Source organism: Tachysurus fulvidraco, chromosome 17, assembly GCF_022655615.1.
Source record: "Tachysurus fulvidraco isolate hzauxx_2018 chromosome 17, HZAU_PFXX_2.0, whole genome shotgun sequence".
Classification (NCBI taxonomy): Eukaryota; Metazoa; Chordata; class Actinopteri; order Siluriformes; family Bagridae; genus Tachysurus; species Tachysurus fulvidraco.
Window position 1 is genome coordinate 10752887 of NC_062534.1, and position 19158 is coordinate 10772044.

Below are 19158 nucleotides of genomic sequence, written 5' to 3' on the forward strand. Positions count from 1 at the left end.
GTTGATATGATGCTTCTTCCAGTGGCTACATGCAGAACATTAGCAGCAAATTGAACACTGCTTGAATGAATACAGACTCACAAAAAGAGTTCTTGTACTGTAAGTGAAAAAAGTGTTGGTTAAAATAAAAGTAAATCTTTCTCATCAGAGGTCATTTGCAAGAACTCCAACCGACTTCATTTCCTCTGCACTAGAAAACAGGGCTTTAGATTGCATACATTTACATTACGCACATCCTCTCTTGTAGACTTTATGCCACTATATAATTCAGTGGTCCCAGCTGCTGGATAATGCAATAAGGTCCTTTCCATTTCTGAGCCAACTTGGCAGTAAAACTTTGTTGTGAATTGGACTGAGAAAAGTTGCGGACGCAGACTCTTTTTTTTTCATTGAATGAGAGGTCTTGTCTGTTCATGTTAAAATTTCTTAACTGCGTCCTCCGTGCTTTCTGCCAGTTTTCTTTGGCCTTTTTTTGAAGTTCCGATAACATAATATCATAAGAAGGACCAGAAGGTGCAAGATTGTGACCATGCAATAGTTTATCCAATGGGCTGTGGATTTTCCTACTCAGATGGAGTTCAGCAGGTGACATGCCAGTAGATAGAATTGCTTATAAGGAGAGTATGTCCAGCTACAATATAGACAGGCTCTAAAAGATGCTATGGTTGAGCACCTTAGGAAACTCATAGAAAATAACCAAAACTATCCCAGGATTTTATTTAGCACTGTGGCTAGATTACTGAAAAATCTGATATCTGAAAACACTATTCCATCACAGTTCTCTTGTGAGGAAATTATGACTTTCGTCACTAATAAAGTATCAGGAACAAAATAGTTTGTCTAAAATACTATAAAAGGTTGTGTCTTTTCAACTGCGCTCCTTCTTACAGGAGGACAATACATTTGAAGAGTTTTACTCAGGTTTCAGACCCAATCATAGCATAGAAACTGCAATTGTTAAAGTTAGACATGACTTGTTCTTAGCTTCAGACCAAGACTGCAACTCAATATCAGTTCTGCTTGACCTTGGTGCTGCATTCAACACTATAAATCAAAACATTCTCCTAAATTGCTTAGAAAATAACGCAGGTAATCAGGGACAGGCTTTAAGTTGGTTTAGGTCCCGCCTGTCTGATCGATACCATTTTGAAGATTTTAGATTTACTGTTGTTAAATTCTGATAAGACAGAAATACTACTTATTTTAGCTCTCACAATTCAACTTCCATTTAGACGGATGTACTGTAACTACTAGCTCAACCTTGAAAGACCTGGTATTATATTAGACAGAAACTTGTCTTTTAAAATTCATATTACAAAGAAGGCCTTAAATATTGCCAAGCTAAGAAACATCCTATTTTTATCTGATGCATTCATGACCTGGACTATTGTAATGCATTACTAGGTGGTTGTCCTGCCTCTTTAATAAATAGGCTACAGTTAGTCCAAAATGCAGCTACCAGAGTTCTAACCAGAAAATCATAATCTGCTAAAAGATGTAATGCCAGGAAATCATGACACCATGCCAGACAGGTTCAAGGAATCTGTATCGTTTTCCAAATGTGGGAAAGGTGAGTCGGAGATGATCTCTTTTAGCTGTGGGAGTGAGTATATCTACAATAGCTACTGAGCTTGAGGAGGCATAAATACCAGTGGGAGTTGAAGGTACTGTTTGTGGTTGAGAAGTCAACATTCATATCCGTGTCTGAAGATCTTCAGAAAAGTGAAACTGAAACATTTGAGTGTTACAACAACTCATCCATCTGTATTTTATGTTGATGAAACTCTTCTCTAAGCTGATCTTGACTATCTTTCAGATTCTTGCAGGTGGTTTCAAGGTCCTGTTGAACTTCCTCTTGGAGCTGCTGAATAAGAGAACGCACTTTAATTAAACAAAGGGGAGGTTACTGTTGTGTCTGAAGTGCGTTCTCAAGTTCTGCAAAAATGTTCTCCTGTTGCTGGATAGATCGTTTTAACATGTCCAAGTCTCCTTGTACTTGTTTGAGCAGTTGATGTAACCCGTTATCAGGGGCTTGAAACTGAGATGGTGCTGAAATGAATTTTCTTTATGGTAATTAATTCTTGTGCTTATTTCATTTTCTTTCCATATTTCTCTTCATCTGTCGAAAGGAATGTTCTCCACACTCTGGTCATGCTGACCTGTGATAAGCGTGTTCTTGATTTCTTGTTTTTGTACCCTGTGTTTCTGCAAACATAAGCAGGATGGTAAGGCTTGCTGATAACGTAATCATAATCTTAAGGGAATAGAAACGAGGAAATCTCTGTCATATAAAAATGTATTTCTGTGTTATATGTCATCTTCACCTCTTCTGATTTAATGTTCTTAATTTGAGTCTATCTGTTCTTTTAGTGCTCTTGACAGGATGAAGAAAACAAGATAGGTTGACCTGCTTGTGAGATTACTCGCAGGACACTCAGTTTTTCTTTGCTCATGTACAGGCTTTCTGACCTTCAATGCTTGGATAAGAGTTGTGAGGAAGCAGCATTCTGGAATATCCCTATCTATGTTGATAAAACTTAGCCCCCGCCTTATCTCATACACCATAGCTTACTGTATTTTCATTGCGTATATATTCTGTTCTGTAGCTGAGTTCTTTGAAAAGCTGTTTGGAATAAACCAGATTTGATTTCACTCGTGTGGTTTGTTCTCTCAGTGCTCTGGAGCGCTCCTATTGTTTTGCAGAGGTAAAGAGATGCGGACAAGTGCAAGGAGGAATCTTTCTTACAGTTTGATGACCCCGACGTGATACTCTCGACCAGGTAAGACATGTCTGATTGACTACCTGGTTGGCAGTATTACTAGGAAGAAGTTATCCCATTTTGATGGGATATTTATCCTTGGTTTCGTTTGAGAAGGCCAAGAAGGTTATTCTTGGTTTCGTTTGAGAAAGCCAAGAAGGTTATCCTTAGTTTTGACAGGAAAAACTAAGAAGAGTGCACTATATATATATATTTCCTCTCTTGACTTCTCCGCGCCTCTTTTCTTTGCCTGTTGTAATATTTTTTTTTGTTCATAATGGGGAACTCGTATCCCAAGCCTATGCCTGGTGAAACACCGTATGATTGGATGATACGATGTGGTTTAGGATATTATGCACAACCATTTGTTGAGAATTTGGCTGGCTGGACTGAGGCCAATCCTCAGATTCCACCATACCCACGTGATGGTACCTTTGATCCAGGTTATTTAGCCTCCACATACCACATGATTTTTGAGGGTATAGGAGATCCACAGTGGGAGTGTTGAACCGCCAGCTTACTCTAAAGAAAAAGAAAAAAGGTCTCGTTGGCCTCTAATCGGCCTACTTCGCCAGATAACCATTACATTTTGTTGATATGCTAATTAAGAGTTCTCGTAACTGTCAGCTTACAGGAGCAGATTATCGATTTATTCTTCAGAATAAATTAGGAGACCAGTATGATGAGAAAAACTAATTGAACAAGTCCCTGTGTTAAAACCTCAGAATGATGAAGCAGTAAATATAACAAAAAGGAGGAAGAAAAAGAACTCAAACTCAAGTTGTTTCCACGTATTTTTGGAAGGATAATAAAGATGCTTTAGACCAATTGCGTCGGCAGCTCACTAAATATCTGCTTAATATTAGACATGCTAATCATGATCTCTCTCAGGATACTAACTGTAAGCAGGAAAAAAGGAGAGTCCACCTCCGTGTTTTGAACTCGATTTAGACAGGTGTGGCAACATTTAGGAGGAATGGAGCTCGACCTTTAACCTCCTTGGCCGTGATCTTATGAGTCTCCTGGGACTCTCTATAGCTTTTAGAGATTCCGATACCTCTGTTCCGGATATTCTCGCTCTCTCTGACTGTGTACTTCCACATGACGCTGCTGCAGTTAACGCTGTCTGTTCTCTCCCTGCTCTCTCTCCCGCTCTAGAGTCTGTTCCTTCTTCTTTGTAACAGACAAGGTGTTACCGGTTTCTTTTGTGTTTTGTTCCTTTTATGTTTGTTGATTTCTTAGGGGTAGCTGCAAGCAGGGTTGTAGTACCTCTGGGAGCAGCTTGGGGGCACTAGTGCCGGGAGGTAACCAGCATATAAGCTGACCTACCATAGAAGCAAATTTGTTGGTAGAGGGAAGCCTCATGGTTTCCAATCAAGCTACCTTGTTACCTTTGTTGTCCTAATTCCTAAAGTCCTAATTGAGAACTCTGAGTTTCTGCTCAATTGTAAGTATGGATTACCATGTATTCCTCCTGGTTTGTTGTTAAAAAAGATATTAATGTTAGTTGTTTGTTTTCTTTCTAGAAAGGATCACTTATCACTTATCAGAAAAACTGAATACGGACTCATTGACTTGGAGGGAAAAGGAAGAAGGGGCCAACGCTTGCTTTTGGGTTTGTTCATTGTCTGGGGGCGTGGGGTGTGGGCACTTGCAGATTTACAAATAAAACGATTGTAAAAGTTCATTTGTTTCATGAATGTGTATCAGTACAGGTCAAAATTCTGAACCCCTCAGAGTAACAGCTAAATCAAAGGAGGTGTTACAGAATGGCACCCGAACAGGAACGCTCCTAATTGAACTTTACGGAGTCCCTTGTGTTAAAAATATAAATTTTGACTGTACTGATGTATGTTCATGAACAAATATTGTAAACAATCAACCATCATCTGCCATGGAAGATAGCGCAGCACCTAGCACTGATTATTCAGGTGAAGCTTTGGTGGAGCGTAGAGATCCGGTAACAAATCTCACAGATACGTTTAGTAAGTTGTATTTAGATTCAGAGGAGGAAGAAAGAGAGGGTGGTGAGCATATAGTTAAATCTGGCAACTTACCATTACCCCCTCCACCTATTGAGTATCATGAAGATGAGCTACAAGGTGGCAATGATGAAAATGCCCAACGCATGTGTAGTATCGAAGAGCATCTTGTTGATCTTGAGCACAGAGTCAGTGAACTCATCACCACAGAAACAATGAGCACAAAGTTAAAAGCCTGCGAAGATAGAATTAGCTACTGTTTACAGAGAGAGCTGGATCGTATCAAACAGCAATGTTATTTCAAAATTGATGAACTGAGTCAGAGCGTTTTTGATTGTTTAAAGCAGCAAGTTAGACAACTGGAGCAACAATTCAAAGCTATTAAACCCATCATGCCCACTCCTGTGCATTCTAGCACTACTGCTTCTTATAAGATGTCTCAAATACCATCCAGGATCGCTTCAGTTCCTCAAGACCCCACAAAGCAAGTATCATATCTTTCTTCAGCATCTCCCATCTACTGTTAAGCTTGAATTTCCTACTTTTAGTCATTTGGATTCAGAAGACCCCATTGATTTCATTGATCATTTTGAAGAGTACAATGAATTGAGACCTATGCATTGTGAAGAGTTGTTAGCAGCGTTATCTGTGAGTCTTAAGGGTACTGCTAAGAGCTGGTGGAAAGCAGAGAAGCAAAATATTACAGATTGGCTCTCATTCAAAAAAAAGTACCTTTTTTCGTTTTTGAATGAAGACCACAAAGAAGTTGCTGCTCAGAAGTTGGCAAGTTACAGACAAACAGATAGCGAAAGTATAAGAGACTTTGCTTTTAACTACAGAGCGATATCATTAAAGATTAACCCTATAATGACTGAAAATGAGCTAGTGCAAGCAACGTTGAGAAACTGCAATCCCCGATTGGCTTCGCTGTTGAGGGGAACAGCAAAAACAATTGATGATTTGGTTCGTCTCGGCACGCAAATTGAGAAGGACTGGGCAGAGAGCAAGAGAAGATGGAGTCAAGGAAAAGATGAGGAGCAGAAGAAGAAATCTTCAGGTGGAAAGGTTCAACCGAATCACCTCATGCTTATGGATCCCACTTTTAGCTCTCATTGTAACAATGTACTGCAAGCTCCCATAATCTTAAATCATTCATACTTCAATGCTGTAGTTGATACAGGAAGCACCTTTTCATTGTCGAAGCAAGATGTATGGCAGAGATTGAAGAAGAAGAATGAACAATTGATCAGAAGTGCTCAAACATTCATGCTTGCTAATGGCCAGAGTCAGGAAACCCAGGGCAAAGTACTCTGGGAATGGGAAGTATATGGAGTGAAACATGAGGTCACATTTTATGTGATGGGCGATGAAAACTTGGCTGTTCCTGTCATCTTAGGATTGGATTTCCTCAAAGAAGCCAAACTAACCATCAATTTCAATGCTTCCCGTATATACTTGCCCGATGCTAACGCCAGTCATCCTATGTGTTTTAATAAAATGCACGAGCACGCTGCTGCCCGGTTTTATGCTGCACAAGGAGAAGACGCGATGATTCACGAGGAGGAGAAGTTGAAGCTGATCAACCAAGCAGTGGAAGACTCGCATGTGGCGAATGAGGTAAAGAATCAGTTGAAAGCTCTCATGTGTGACTGGCCTTTAGTATTTACCCAAAAATTAGGGCGTACTAACCTTATTAAGCCTGAGATTAGAGCAATTGATGAATTTCCTTTAAGGAAGAGACCATACAGAGTTTCTAAGACTAAAAATGACTTTATCGAAGAACAGATTAAGGAGTTACTTCAGCTAAATATCATTTAAACCTTCTACGTCTCCGTGGGCTTCACCAGTGGTGGTCGTAGATAAAAAAGATGGAGGATCCCGGTTATGCATTGATTACTGTGGTCTTAATGCAAAAACCCACCTCGATGCGTATCCAATGCCTCAGATCAGATATTCTTGATTCTCTCCAAGGAGCCAAGGTGTTCAGCACATTGGACTTAGAGTGGATACTGGCAAGTTGAAATGGATCCTGCAAGTATGGAAAAGACCGCCTTCATTACTGCTTCAGGGCTAGATGAATTCTTTTGCCTTCCATTTGGCCTGAAAAACGCTGCAGCATCTTTCCAACGACTAATGGAACAAGTTCTCCGAGAGCATAAGAACAAATGTTGCATGGTCTATATCGATGATATTATTGTCTACTCTCCTGACATCCAAACGCACCTGCACCATCTTAAACAAGTGTTTTGTAGTCTGCACAAGGCCGGACTCACTCTGAACCTCAAGAAGTGTAAGTTTATCTGTTTTTCACTTGACTACTTAGGCCATACCATCACAGCAGATGGAGTCAAGGTGAATTCAGACAAAGTGGATGCAATCAGAACATACCCAACTCCCAAGTCCTTAAAAGAAGTACAGAGATTTCTTGGTCTGGCAGCTTGGTACCATCGGTTTATTCCTGATTTCTCCACTAAAGCAGCACCTTTACACGCATTGAAGAGGAAAGGAGTGAAGTGGAAGTGGACGGACGAGTGTCAACGTTCATTTGACCTCATCAAAGATGATCTCACTAGAGCACCTGTTTTAGTTACACCTAACTTTGATGTTTTTTATGAGTAAGTACAGACCGATGCAAGTGATGTGGGTTTGGGAGCTGTTTTGACTCAGGAAGTGGATAGACAAGAGAGAGTTATTGCCTATGCCTCCCGCTTGCTCAAAGGTGCTGAGAAATCCTATTCGACATCAGAGAAGGATGTCTAGCAGTAGTATGAGCTGTAGAAAAGTGGCATCATTACTTAAAAGGCAGAGCTTTCGAGGTGATCACTGATCATGCATCCTTAGTCTGGCTTTTCCAACATCCAAAACCCTCATCCAGACTGGAAATATGGACGATAAGACTACAAGGATACCACTTTTCTGTACGGTATCGAAAAGGACAATGTAATGTTGTGCCAGATGCGTTATCCAGGAGAGATGAGGCTGAATCACCGGCTGTGTTGTTGCACACTCCAGCAAAGCGTGGTTTTAATGCCGTCATTTGTGATCTGCCATTGGATTTGTCAGAAATCACTGATGAACAAAAAAATGACACAGAGTGCCAAGAGATCATAGTTGAAGCCAAGACCCAAAAAAACACAGATCTTAAGAGAACGCACTACGTTTTTAAAAATGAAGTGTTATTTAGGAGCCTTCCAGACTCTAAAGAAGGCCAAAGGCTTCAAATTGTAGTCCCTGCAAAACTGAAGGAAGTAATATTGACTTATGCACATGACAGCCCCCTGAGTGGTCACTTGGGTAAATTCAAAACTCTAATGCAACTTTTAGAATTTGCTTATTGGCCACCGATACGTACTGATGTATGGCAGCACTGCAAAAACTGTAAGAAATGTCAACAGCATAAGCCCACTAACTTAAAACCTGCAGGTGGTCTACAAAGTGTGCCCATAGTCGAGCCTGGATATATGCTGGGCATAGACATCATGGGACCATTTCCACAGAGCACCCGGCAGAATGAGTATCTTCTGGTTATAGTCGACTATTTCACAAAATGGGTAGAGGTTTTCCCCATGAGAGCTGCTAAGGCTACAATCATTGTACGAATTCTTATAGAGGAGATTTTCACAAGATGGGGAACACCAGCCTTCATTGTGTCTGATAGAGGTACACAATTTACCTCAAACCTCTTGGACCAAGTATGTAAGCAGTGGCAAGTAACACAAAAACTCACAACCGCATACCACCCTCAGTCAAACCTCACTGAACGGGTCAATCGAAATTTGAAGACTATGATTGCCATGTACGTCGAACAAAACCACCGTACCTTGGATCAGTGGATATGTGAATTCAGATTTGCACTAAATACCACATGGCACGAAAGTACTGGGTACACACCTGCTCAGATTGCACTAGGACGACAATTGAAAGGTCCGCTGCAGAGAGCTTTACAGAATCCACCAGATACTGACCAACCAGCCTATAGTATTCTAGAACGCCAAAAATCCCTATACGAGTCAGTAAGAGAGAACGTAGAGAAGGCACAATCTAAATAAAGAAAATACTACAACCTTAATAGAAGAGCTCAAAACTTCATTTAGGGTGATTTAGTTTGGGTGCGTACACACCCTCTCTCGTGTGCAGATGATGCTTTTATGGCTAAGATTTCACCAAAATGGAAAGGCCCAGCTAAAATTGTAAAAAAAACTAGGTCCTGTAAATTACAAGGTTGCCATGTTATCTGATCCTACTCAGGTAGACTCGTATCATACCCAGAATTTAAAAATTTGCCATGGGTCAAATTTTTAGTCCATGGGGAGGGGTATGTAACAGACAAGGTGTTAACGGTTTCTTTTGTGTTTTGTTCCTTTTATGTTTGTTGATTTCTTAAGGGTAGCTGCAAGCAGGGTTGTAGTACCTCTGGGAGCAGCTTGGGGGCACTAGTGCCGGGAGGTAACCAGCATATAAGCTGACCTACCATAGAAGCAAATTTGTTGGTAGAGGGAAGCCTCATGGTTTCCAATCAAGCTACCTTGTTACCTTTGTTGTTAAAGTCCTAATTGAGAACTCTGAGTTTCTGCTCATTTGAAAGTATGGATTACCATGTATTCCTCCTGGTTTGTTGTTAAAAAAGATACTAATGTTAGTTGTTTGTTTTCTTTCTAGAAAGGACTTTTGATTATTTTTGCTTGTTTTGGGTCACAAATGTCTCTTTCACTACGGATCAGGGGATTAAAAACATTGCATCGCACTCAAATAACCGTTTGGATTTCAAGCTCATCTCAGCCCACAAACATTATCACTTATCAGAAAAACTGAATACGGACTCATTGACTTGGAGGGAAAAGGAAGAAGGGGCCAACGCTTGCTTTTGGGTTTGTTCATTGTCTGGGTGGGCGGGGTGTGGGCACTTGCAGATTTAAAAATAAAACGATTGTAAAAGTTCATTTGTTTCATGAATGTGTATCAGTACAGGTCAAAATTCTGAACCCTCAGAGTAACAGCTAAATCAATGGAGGTGTTACATCTTTTTGTGGGCGGAACACAAGGATGACGTGGGCTGCGTTTCCTGTCCTCCTTATGAGGCCAGAATTAAACACCTTACACCTGTGTATATTAAACAGTATCTTCTGTCTCATGAGAAAGTCGCAGGAATTGACGTTATTCTTCATTCTCTTTTACAGGGGATGGTAACGCCATGTGTTAGTCCCTACAACACTCCTGTCAATCCTGTTCCAAAACCAGATGGCTCTTGGAGATTCACCCAAGATCTGAGTAAAATAAACGACCTTGTCATTCCTGTTGCTCCAATTGTCCCTGATGTATCCTCAATTATAGCCTCTATTCCATGTACACATAGAGTCTTTTCTGTGATTGAACTTTGTTCTGCTTTCTTTAATGTTCCTGTAGGGAAAGACACACAGCCACTCTTTGCCTTCACACACAGGGGACAGCAGTATACTTGGACCAGGTTGCCACAGGGTTACATCTATTTCCCCAGCGGTCTTCGCGACCACGGTCAAGAACGCCCTGTCAAGCCTCTGCCTTCCCCCAGACTCAGTGGTCTTACAATATGCAGATGACGACCTGGTGGCAGCGACCCTGGCTCTACTCACACACCTGGCTGAGAAAGGTTTTAAGGTGTCCAAGTCAAAACTCCTGTTCTGCCAGAACACTGTCCGCTACCTGGGCTATGAACTCTCTCAGGGCTCAAGGAAGTTATTATACAAGTTATTATGGACACTCAGCGGTCCTAACATGTTGTTTAACATGCAACCTTGTGCGTTTCTTTCTAAATCCCTCGACTCTGTGGCTCAGGGTTTGCCTGCCTGTCTACGTGCTGTTGCCGCCTGTGCTCTGATGGTAACTGATGCTGAAAAGATCATTTTATCTCATCCTTTGATCTTACACACCTCACATCAGATAACACAAATTTTACGCAATTTAAACACACAGCACATGTCATCCCAGCGACGTTCAGGATATAAGACCGTGTTATTAGCCACTGATCATTTAACTGTACGTCCATCATCCTCTCTCGACACTGTAGCACAGGATGATTGTATGGGTGACTCTGATCATGATTGCCTTACTGAAATAGTCAATGCCACTAGCATCCGCCCTGACCTCTCCTCCGTTCCCTACAGACAGGTGATGTCCTCTTTGTAGATGGCTCTTGCTCCAAACCTAGTGATCGTGTTTATCTTTGTGGCTATGCTGTTTGTCGGTTACCTAACACTGTCCTTGAATCTTTTTCTCTCCCTTTCTCCTCTGCGCAGGCAGCTGAACTCTTCGCTCTCACTCATGCCTGTGTTCTTGCTGAGGACGCTGACGTCACTATTTACACTGACTCTCGTTAAGCCTTCGGAGTAGCTCATGATTTTGGCCGCATCTGGCAATCTCGTGGGTTCACTGCAGCTGACGGCAAGCCTATCTCCCATGCCTCGTTAGTGCAGGATTTAATTACCGCCTGTCATCTGCCTCGTTCTGTGGCCATTGTTAAAACTAGGGCGCATTCCTCTGGTGACACCGATGAAGTGCGAGGGAACAGTTTCACTGACCGAATGGCTAAACAGGCTGCGGCCTCACGCCCACTTCCCCCCGAACCTATCTCCAGCCATGGTCTCTGTTAACACCATGATCAGTGCTGTTCTACCTGACTTAGATCTCCCTTGGCTGCAGGCTTCAGCTTCGCCTGCTGACCGCGAATTTTGGACTAGTCAGGGTGCGACTTGATTCCTATGTTATTCTAGATAACAAGGGCCGTGTCTGTCTACCACGACATTGTACTCCTTTTCTCGTCCGCGACTTTCATGGCCCCACTCATCGCGGACGAAAAGGGGTGTTACAGGACTTATCTGAGGTTTTTTGTATTTTCCGCTTACACACAGACGTGAATAGAATATTAGACGGATGTTTAATATGCCACAGAACAACATTTCAAAATCAGGTGCCACACATCAACACCTTCCCACACCTGACACTCCCTTTCGATTTCACACACATGCCTAGGCAGGGTCCTTTCAGATACCTTTTGGTAATGGTCGATAAGTTCTCCAGATGGGTAGAAGCCTTCCCATGTAGTAAGGAAAATGCTAGAGTTGTAGTACAGAAGCTAACTACTGAAATAATTCCTAGATATGGCATCCCTGTAGGAATTGATTCTGACAAGGGAACTCCATTTACATCCATTTACATCTAGATGGTAAATCCTGTTGAGCCACAGACAAAGACAACTCAGGAGTGAATCTGCATCAAATCTGATTTCAGATTCCAAGGATGAATAAAATAAAACAAATTCAAATGTCCTATTATAAACCACCACATTTGACAGTGAACCCCAGGCCAACAAGTAGTAGGTCAAACTAATGGTAGGTCACACTTAAATTTAGCACATTACAAATGCACAACATACAAAATAAACCCACATCAAAACATTTTGTGAACAATGAAGTGTGTTTGTACAATGCAAAATGCAATGTTTTCATTCACAATAAATACATTTCAAGAATTCATGCTCAAACATAATTTCAGTTCACATGTTCAGTGTACAGAGGTTACTTTGATGCAGTACCTTTATGTTTCAAAGGTTATCAACAGTATTTTCTTTTATTTATTATTATTAATTTATGATGTATTTACTTCCATTCTTTGCATTACTAGTTTTATGTCTTTAGTGATACAAAATGGCCTTACTCACTCAAAATAGCTTGTGACTCCCTTGTAACACCCAAGTTCCCTGGATTGCACATTAACTTGCTGTTTATCTTGACATTCAAAAACACAAAAAAACAAAAAAATGCGCACACACACCTCTCATGTGTTCAAAACGCGCACACACACGTCTTTCAATTCTGCTCACGTCACTCAAAGGTGTCTTCTGTCTTGCAAGTTCCTTTTTTTATAGTCTTACACTGATTAATAATTTTTCCTCAACTGATCGACAGCCCAAAGCATTAATAGTGGCACCGGATTCAGTTTGCCACACCAGGGTTCACAATATACAGACTGTGTCTGTTCCCCAAGGTAAACAAAAATGTAGAAACACTCAGAAACTTTGTTTTAGTAAACTAATTAGTATAAAATTAGATCATAGTGAATACACAGTCAGCACCCTTTATCTGTAGCTAGGACTGTTAAAAATAAAACCTTAGTGTGATTATTTACTCCAGTATTTCATTTCATTTCAAACTCTATAAAATAATATAAAAGACTATCACTAGCTTAGCCTACTTTAATCTCAGAAATATTGCTAAGCTAAGAAATATGACATATATTTCTTGACACAATATGACACAAATACTAATGCATGCTTTGTTTAGGGTTATTGTAATGTTTTAATGTATGGATGTTCCATTAGGATCATAAACAAGCTCAGTTACTTCATAATGCAGCAGCTAGAGTCCTACCTAGAACCAGAATATATAAACACATCACTCCAATCATATCCACACTGCACTCAAGTTTCTAATTCAAGTTTCCTTCTGATTATAAAATATTATTGCTGGCTTATAAAGCACTAGACGTTCTTGGGCTCACTGACATCTGAAATATTTTTTTATGATCTGACATATATACTTTCATCAAATGATAAAGGCTATTTAGTACTGTAGCATCTCAAATAGTAAAGAATAGAGCAGGGACAGAGCTTTTTCATACAAACCCTAAAGCCTTCCAATTAGTGTTCATGACTCAGACACAGTCTCATTGTTTAAGTTCTGGCTGAAAACACATTTGTTTTCTATAGTTTTTATCATGTAAACATCTCTCAGTTTTGCTGACTAAGTGCTGTTTCATGCTGTTTTTGCTGTTGCATGCTTGATGTCCCAGGAAGCCCACATGTCTATTTTACCTTCTGGCTCTCCTCTTTAGTGATGTTGTCATAGCTAGTCATGCTGGAGTCCCGGCATGCACTTTGCACATAGTCTACATCTGTCTTTAACCATTACATGATTATAAGTGTACCTATTATTTTTCTTTCGTTCCCTCTCTATCTTTCTTTCACTCTCTCCATATCTCTCTTGAGCTATACATACCACTCCTGAGCTTCCAGTGTTCTGGGTTACCAGTGTGACTGCTTCTTCATTCCGGACTTGCCTGAACTATCCTGATGCCACACTTTTGGATGTACGTTTGTGAAGAGTGATTACAGTATTTGTGTTACCAGACACTTCCTGTCAGCTGAAATCCTAAGTCTATTTTTCTCTAAATCACTAGTCCATTTTTCTCTAAACTCTCCCATCAACAATTCCTATTTCCTTATATATATTTAAAAAAGTTCTATGTTTTCTCCCAACAGGGCATTATACTCATGCAGTGTTTACTCATTTATTTATTGATATACACTTCTAAACCCTTTGTATGTATGGATAAAGGTGTCTGGCAAATGCCATAAAGGTAAATGTAAATCAATAATTTTATCAAATATAATCAAATAATTTAATTATTTAATACAATAATTATGCCACAGTCAAAGTCAATTTTGATGTTTGTTGTGAATATAAAATGAAACTCTTGAATGGTATCTGCATAATTTTTTGCATTGCACTGGCATCACGTCAATAGGTGAAACCTGCACGAATGTGCAGGATTTTATTAATGGTGCCGGTTAGTGTATATGCATTATGTTTGTGACTTGATTTAAGAATGAATCAAACAGATGAATGTAATATAGATGTAATGCAAAATACTGTAATATTACTGGTGAATTTGATGTCTTTAGGGAGCTCTATCATTATTTACTATATTTGTGCATCTACCTCTGACATACCTGTAGCTGTCTTAATGTCATCATCCATAAGACTTATAAACAAAAAAGAATTGTCAGTGCATTTAGTGGACTAAAGTAGAGAGAAATTGTGTGTGATTGTTTGTACAGTGCTCAGGAAAATATAAAATATTATTCTTTGATGCAGCCAGTCAGACTTGGGCACAAGCACTGTACCTTTGTTTATGTCAATTAGCTGCTTTTTTTTCTGCTGCTGTTCTTGCTTTTCTCGTTCAGCTTTCTCCTTTGCCACCCTGGCTCGCTTTATCTTCTCCTCCATCTCCCTCTTTTTATAGTTCTCCTTCACAGCTTCCTGGAGGCAGGGAAAAATGAAGTTATACTGAAACTTTGTAGGGGAAAAAGAATAAATAATATAAAAGAAATAAGAGATGAAAACAGTTGTTTCGAGGTGCCCCAGCACAATTGATAGTGTTTTTTTGCATAGACAAATACCAAACTTACTATATATTATCATTTATCAAAATAATAATCAAATGATAAAAAAAAACAAATACAGTGTATTGAAAACACAATGGCAATGCAATTTGTAGTCTTGTATAGCTATAGCTTTATAAGTGCTAAAAGTTATTGTAGTAGAGAAAATAAATTAATGAGTATAAGACCCACATTAAATAAAATACCTTAAATGTCATTCCAGACTAGATAAGGAAAAGGAACAGGACTAACACAGGAATAAAAAAGAGAGAAGGGCCCAAAGCTTATAAGGCATGCACCAAAATGTACACACCAAAAACAGTAGTAATTTGAAGAGGAAGACAGAGAAACTCCTTCATGTAAGTGTGCAACAACGTCATGCTTTGATACTGTACAATCAGTGTGTGAGTATCACTGTCTACCCCTACGGTTCATGGAGCAAATCTTATACTCGGTGCTTATAAACTTTGATTTGGCAAAGTCAACCAGGAACTAAATATGCTTCTTCTCACCTTCACATCCAAGCATCCTGTGATCATGGGCTTTCCATAGCTGTAGCTATACAATCCCCAAATTTCCTAGGCCAATAAACACGATTATCTTAAGGACACCCCAAGTTTTCACTAGAGTCCAGATGACACAAACCTGTCATGATTTCTCCCAAATACCTGGACTTGCAGGACGTCTTCAGCAAAGCCAAGCCCAGGCAGTGAGCTGCTGCCAGTTTATCTCTATGATTGTACCATTGAACTGTTAGCTGGGACTATGTGATATTTCATCCATCCATGGCAAAACAACAGGCAATGAATTCCAATCCTCCCATGCTCAAAAAGGACTCTTTGAAGCCCTTCATGCCTCTAACATGGGGGAAGGGATCATCCTCTTGGACTACCCATTCACAGAGTCTTTTTGACCAGTTCCAGTTTACCAGGTCTTATCAACCTGTCTCCAAGAACACAAAGATGAATGTTCTTTCATGAACCTATAAAAACCAACCACAGAAAACTCACTGAGAATCTCATTCTTCCCACTTCCTGAAATGTGGGCACCATGTACTGGAAACTGGACCAGGACATCTTTTACAGCCCTTGGAAGCAAGTTGCCAGTTCATGCCCTCTTATCAAGCTTTTTGTCCTGAAACCACTGAGACCCAAGCTCCACACTGAGGCCCACACCTCCTACACCTACCACCTACAGTTAAAAGTTAATGGTGGTCAAACATACTTGCAGGTGTGCTACTTGCCATGACATCCTGTACTGCCTGTGCCCAACAGGAGTTACCTTGACAATTGTCAGCCAACAAACTCCAAACACCACACTGTTCCTGGGCACACTTGGCCATCAAATGCCATCCTTTTCATCACTGACCTGGTTGAATACCAAAATCACACCACCAGACTAGTGATAATCAACTGCTTCTTAATATTATTACACCAAGTTCTTCTCCCTTATCGCTACATTGCTATAGTGAAGCTTCGCTTCAACCATATTTTACAGGGGTCTTCAGTTTACATGCTGATTTCCTGCACCTGACATCCTCAACCCACGCCTATGCCAGAAATTCATATGCCAGATGAAAGAACCATAATATTATTAGCACAAACCAGAGTTACCGCCTCCTTCCACACCAAAACTTAATTCTTTAAAGCACACAGCGAAGTGGTATAGTGGATAAAATGGCTGTCTCATAGCTCTTGATCTGAGCTTGGGTTACTGTCTGCGTAGAGTTTCACATGTTCTCTCCATTTTTTCATGGGTTTTGCAATTTCTTTCCATTGTCTAAAAACATGCAGTTAGGTGATTAGTGTTAAACAAACCAAAACAAAACAAAACAAAAAAAAAACAGAAACATGCAAACAAACAATCAAATAAACCTCATATCACATTTTGCCATACAATGCTTTTAGAAATATGTAGTTTTGTCTAATGTACACATTACCAAAATTTCTTATTTTTAAGCAGGTGAGCATAGATGCATATTTAATGACTTTCTATTAAACATTGCTATTATTTATCAATGTGTTATTTTTTGCAGAGCTCCTGCCCACAATGCATAATGGCTGCTAGGTCTGGTAATATTAACAATCAATAGAGTTCACTGTATATAATGGCAATTTAATACACAATGTGAGCAAAAGTATTAAACACACCTTTAAATAATTGAATTCATGTCTTCCATTGTCATAGGTGTGTAAAATCGAGTTCACATTTACAAACATTTGTTAAAAAATGTAGTGGGTCTGAAAGCTTAGCAAATTCAAATGTGGTACTGTGATAGGATACTAGAGCCCTGCTAGATATTCAATGGTCAACTGTAAATATTATTGGAAAGTGCAAATGTTTAAGGACTACAGCAGAGTCATAAGGCATGTAACATTGCAGAGTGGGGTCAGTGAGTGCCGAGGCACATGGTGTGTAAAAAGCACCAACGCTCAGCTAAATCTTTCCACGATAATCCTGGGATTATCTTTGGATCCATCTTGACCACTCAGGAAATCAGGAAATAAATCATGGAAGATGAATGAATGAACAAATGAATGAACAACAGAGCAAAAACCTGTAGGTTATTCAAAATTTAAAAGGCATAAAAAAGAAAAATAGGATAATTAGGATGATCGTAGAAAAATGCATGTATGACAGATAGACCGATAGAAGAAGAAGAAGAAGAAGAAGAAGAAGAGGAAGAGGATGAGGAAGAAGAAGAAGAAGAGACAAAACTCACCATAAAGTGGGTGCGGAAGTTACTCAGGTCCCCAAAAAAGTCTTCAATGCTAATGGAGTGTGGGTCAAATGCAAAGTAGCTTCCCAGGCTTTCATAGAGCTTTTGCATGTTCTTGTGCATGGTGGAGAGCTTTTCATATTGCTCTCGTGAATATTTGGAGAAACCGTAAGGGAAATAGAGTTAATGAAAAATAAAGAGCAACAGAATCCACAGAACAAGGACAACTTACTTGTTGCATATATGTACAGTAAGCCTAATGCTGTATACACATTAGAAAAATACAGCAATGTTTTAGATTCCTTTCATGTTCCCACAGAAGTTCCTACATTTTAACAGAATATGTCTGGAGCTTCTCAAATGTATAGTATCAAAACAAGATAATACAGCATCAGTGATAATTGCACTAATTGTTTCTCATTCATTGAAATGCAGTGTGTCTACATGTCTGTGGGCATGGCCTGCAATTTAACCGAGAATGTAATGTAAGTTCTTTCATTACAGTTTACAAGTATACCTAATATTTTTTTTATTTCTCTCTCTCACTTATCGTTACACTGCTAGTCATGTGCACCAAGTATTCTGAGATCCCAGTGTGACCATTTGATCTCTCTGTCACATGATGGAATCACATGAAGACTATAGCACCAACGTTAAACTGCTGTTGCAATGGTTGGTTTTGTGCTAGGCTCCTCATCATTTAACATTTAAAGGGTTTTGCAAGAAGGAATTTTTGTTAATTCTAGAATGAGCTCAAAAATTACATTGACCTATAATTTGCACAGAATCTATTGCTTGCAAAATCCACTTGTCTAGTGTGATGTCAGCATTCACACCACAGCACACAGACAATAAAAGAGTGAGTGTAGCTGCAAGATGGGTGGTAAAAGTGCACCAAAATCCAATGGGAAAATCAGCACCACAGCAGCAACTCCTCACCTTCCAGGAGTCAACAGTGAACAGAATGAGCCTCTTCTGCTAAAATTTATGTTTCCTTCGCATTCAAGATTCTGCCAAGAACTACAAGGAGGACACTCTCCAAACCAACTGAGCCTCTCAATATGCTCCTGGGCCTGATGTTCATCACTGCCTGCTTAAACTTTCCTGCACTTCACCAAGAGCTCTCCACACCTCCATGTTGCACTTTTGATAGAGACATCCACACAAAGCTTGTATAAAATTGTACCTTCAATCATTTTCCTTTAAATACAGATAAGTCCAATTGACTTATTTCTATGAACCAGCTGCATTCCAAGAGATCTTTATATTTAGTAAAACCACACTGTTATATTTGAGTTTATATCACTTTACTTCTCTGAGTTGACCATGTAAAATTCCAATTTTCTGCCTGTGGCTTATAGCTAGACATATTACACAACACCTGCAAGTAAAATTTATTATAACCTGCGAGTATAACCACACACTTGTGTTTGTGATATTATGTAAGATTCCAATTTCCAGATAGCAGGCAGAAAGAAACAGCATGAAAGATTAAATGGATTG

At 39.7% G+C, this 19158-nt stretch overlaps 1 protein-coding gene across 6 annotated transcripts in view; it reads right to left on the reverse strand.

Annotated features, from left to right (window-relative positions):
- Window positions 1-19158, reverse strand: part of diaph2 (diaphanous-related formin 2) — a 185830-nt gene that overhangs the window by 12147 nt on the left and 154525 nt on the right. For all 6 annotated transcript variants that reach the window (XM_027135703.2, XM_027135707.2, XM_027135706.2 and 3 more), the window contains 2 exons: window positions 17659-17823; window positions 14679-14814 (listed from right to left, as the gene is read on the reverse strand). In XM_027135703.2, the coding sequence (XP_026991504.1) occupies window positions 14679-14814; window positions 17659-17823 (301 nt within the window). The remainder of the gene's footprint in view (window positions 1-14678; window positions 14815-17658; window positions 17824-19158) is intronic.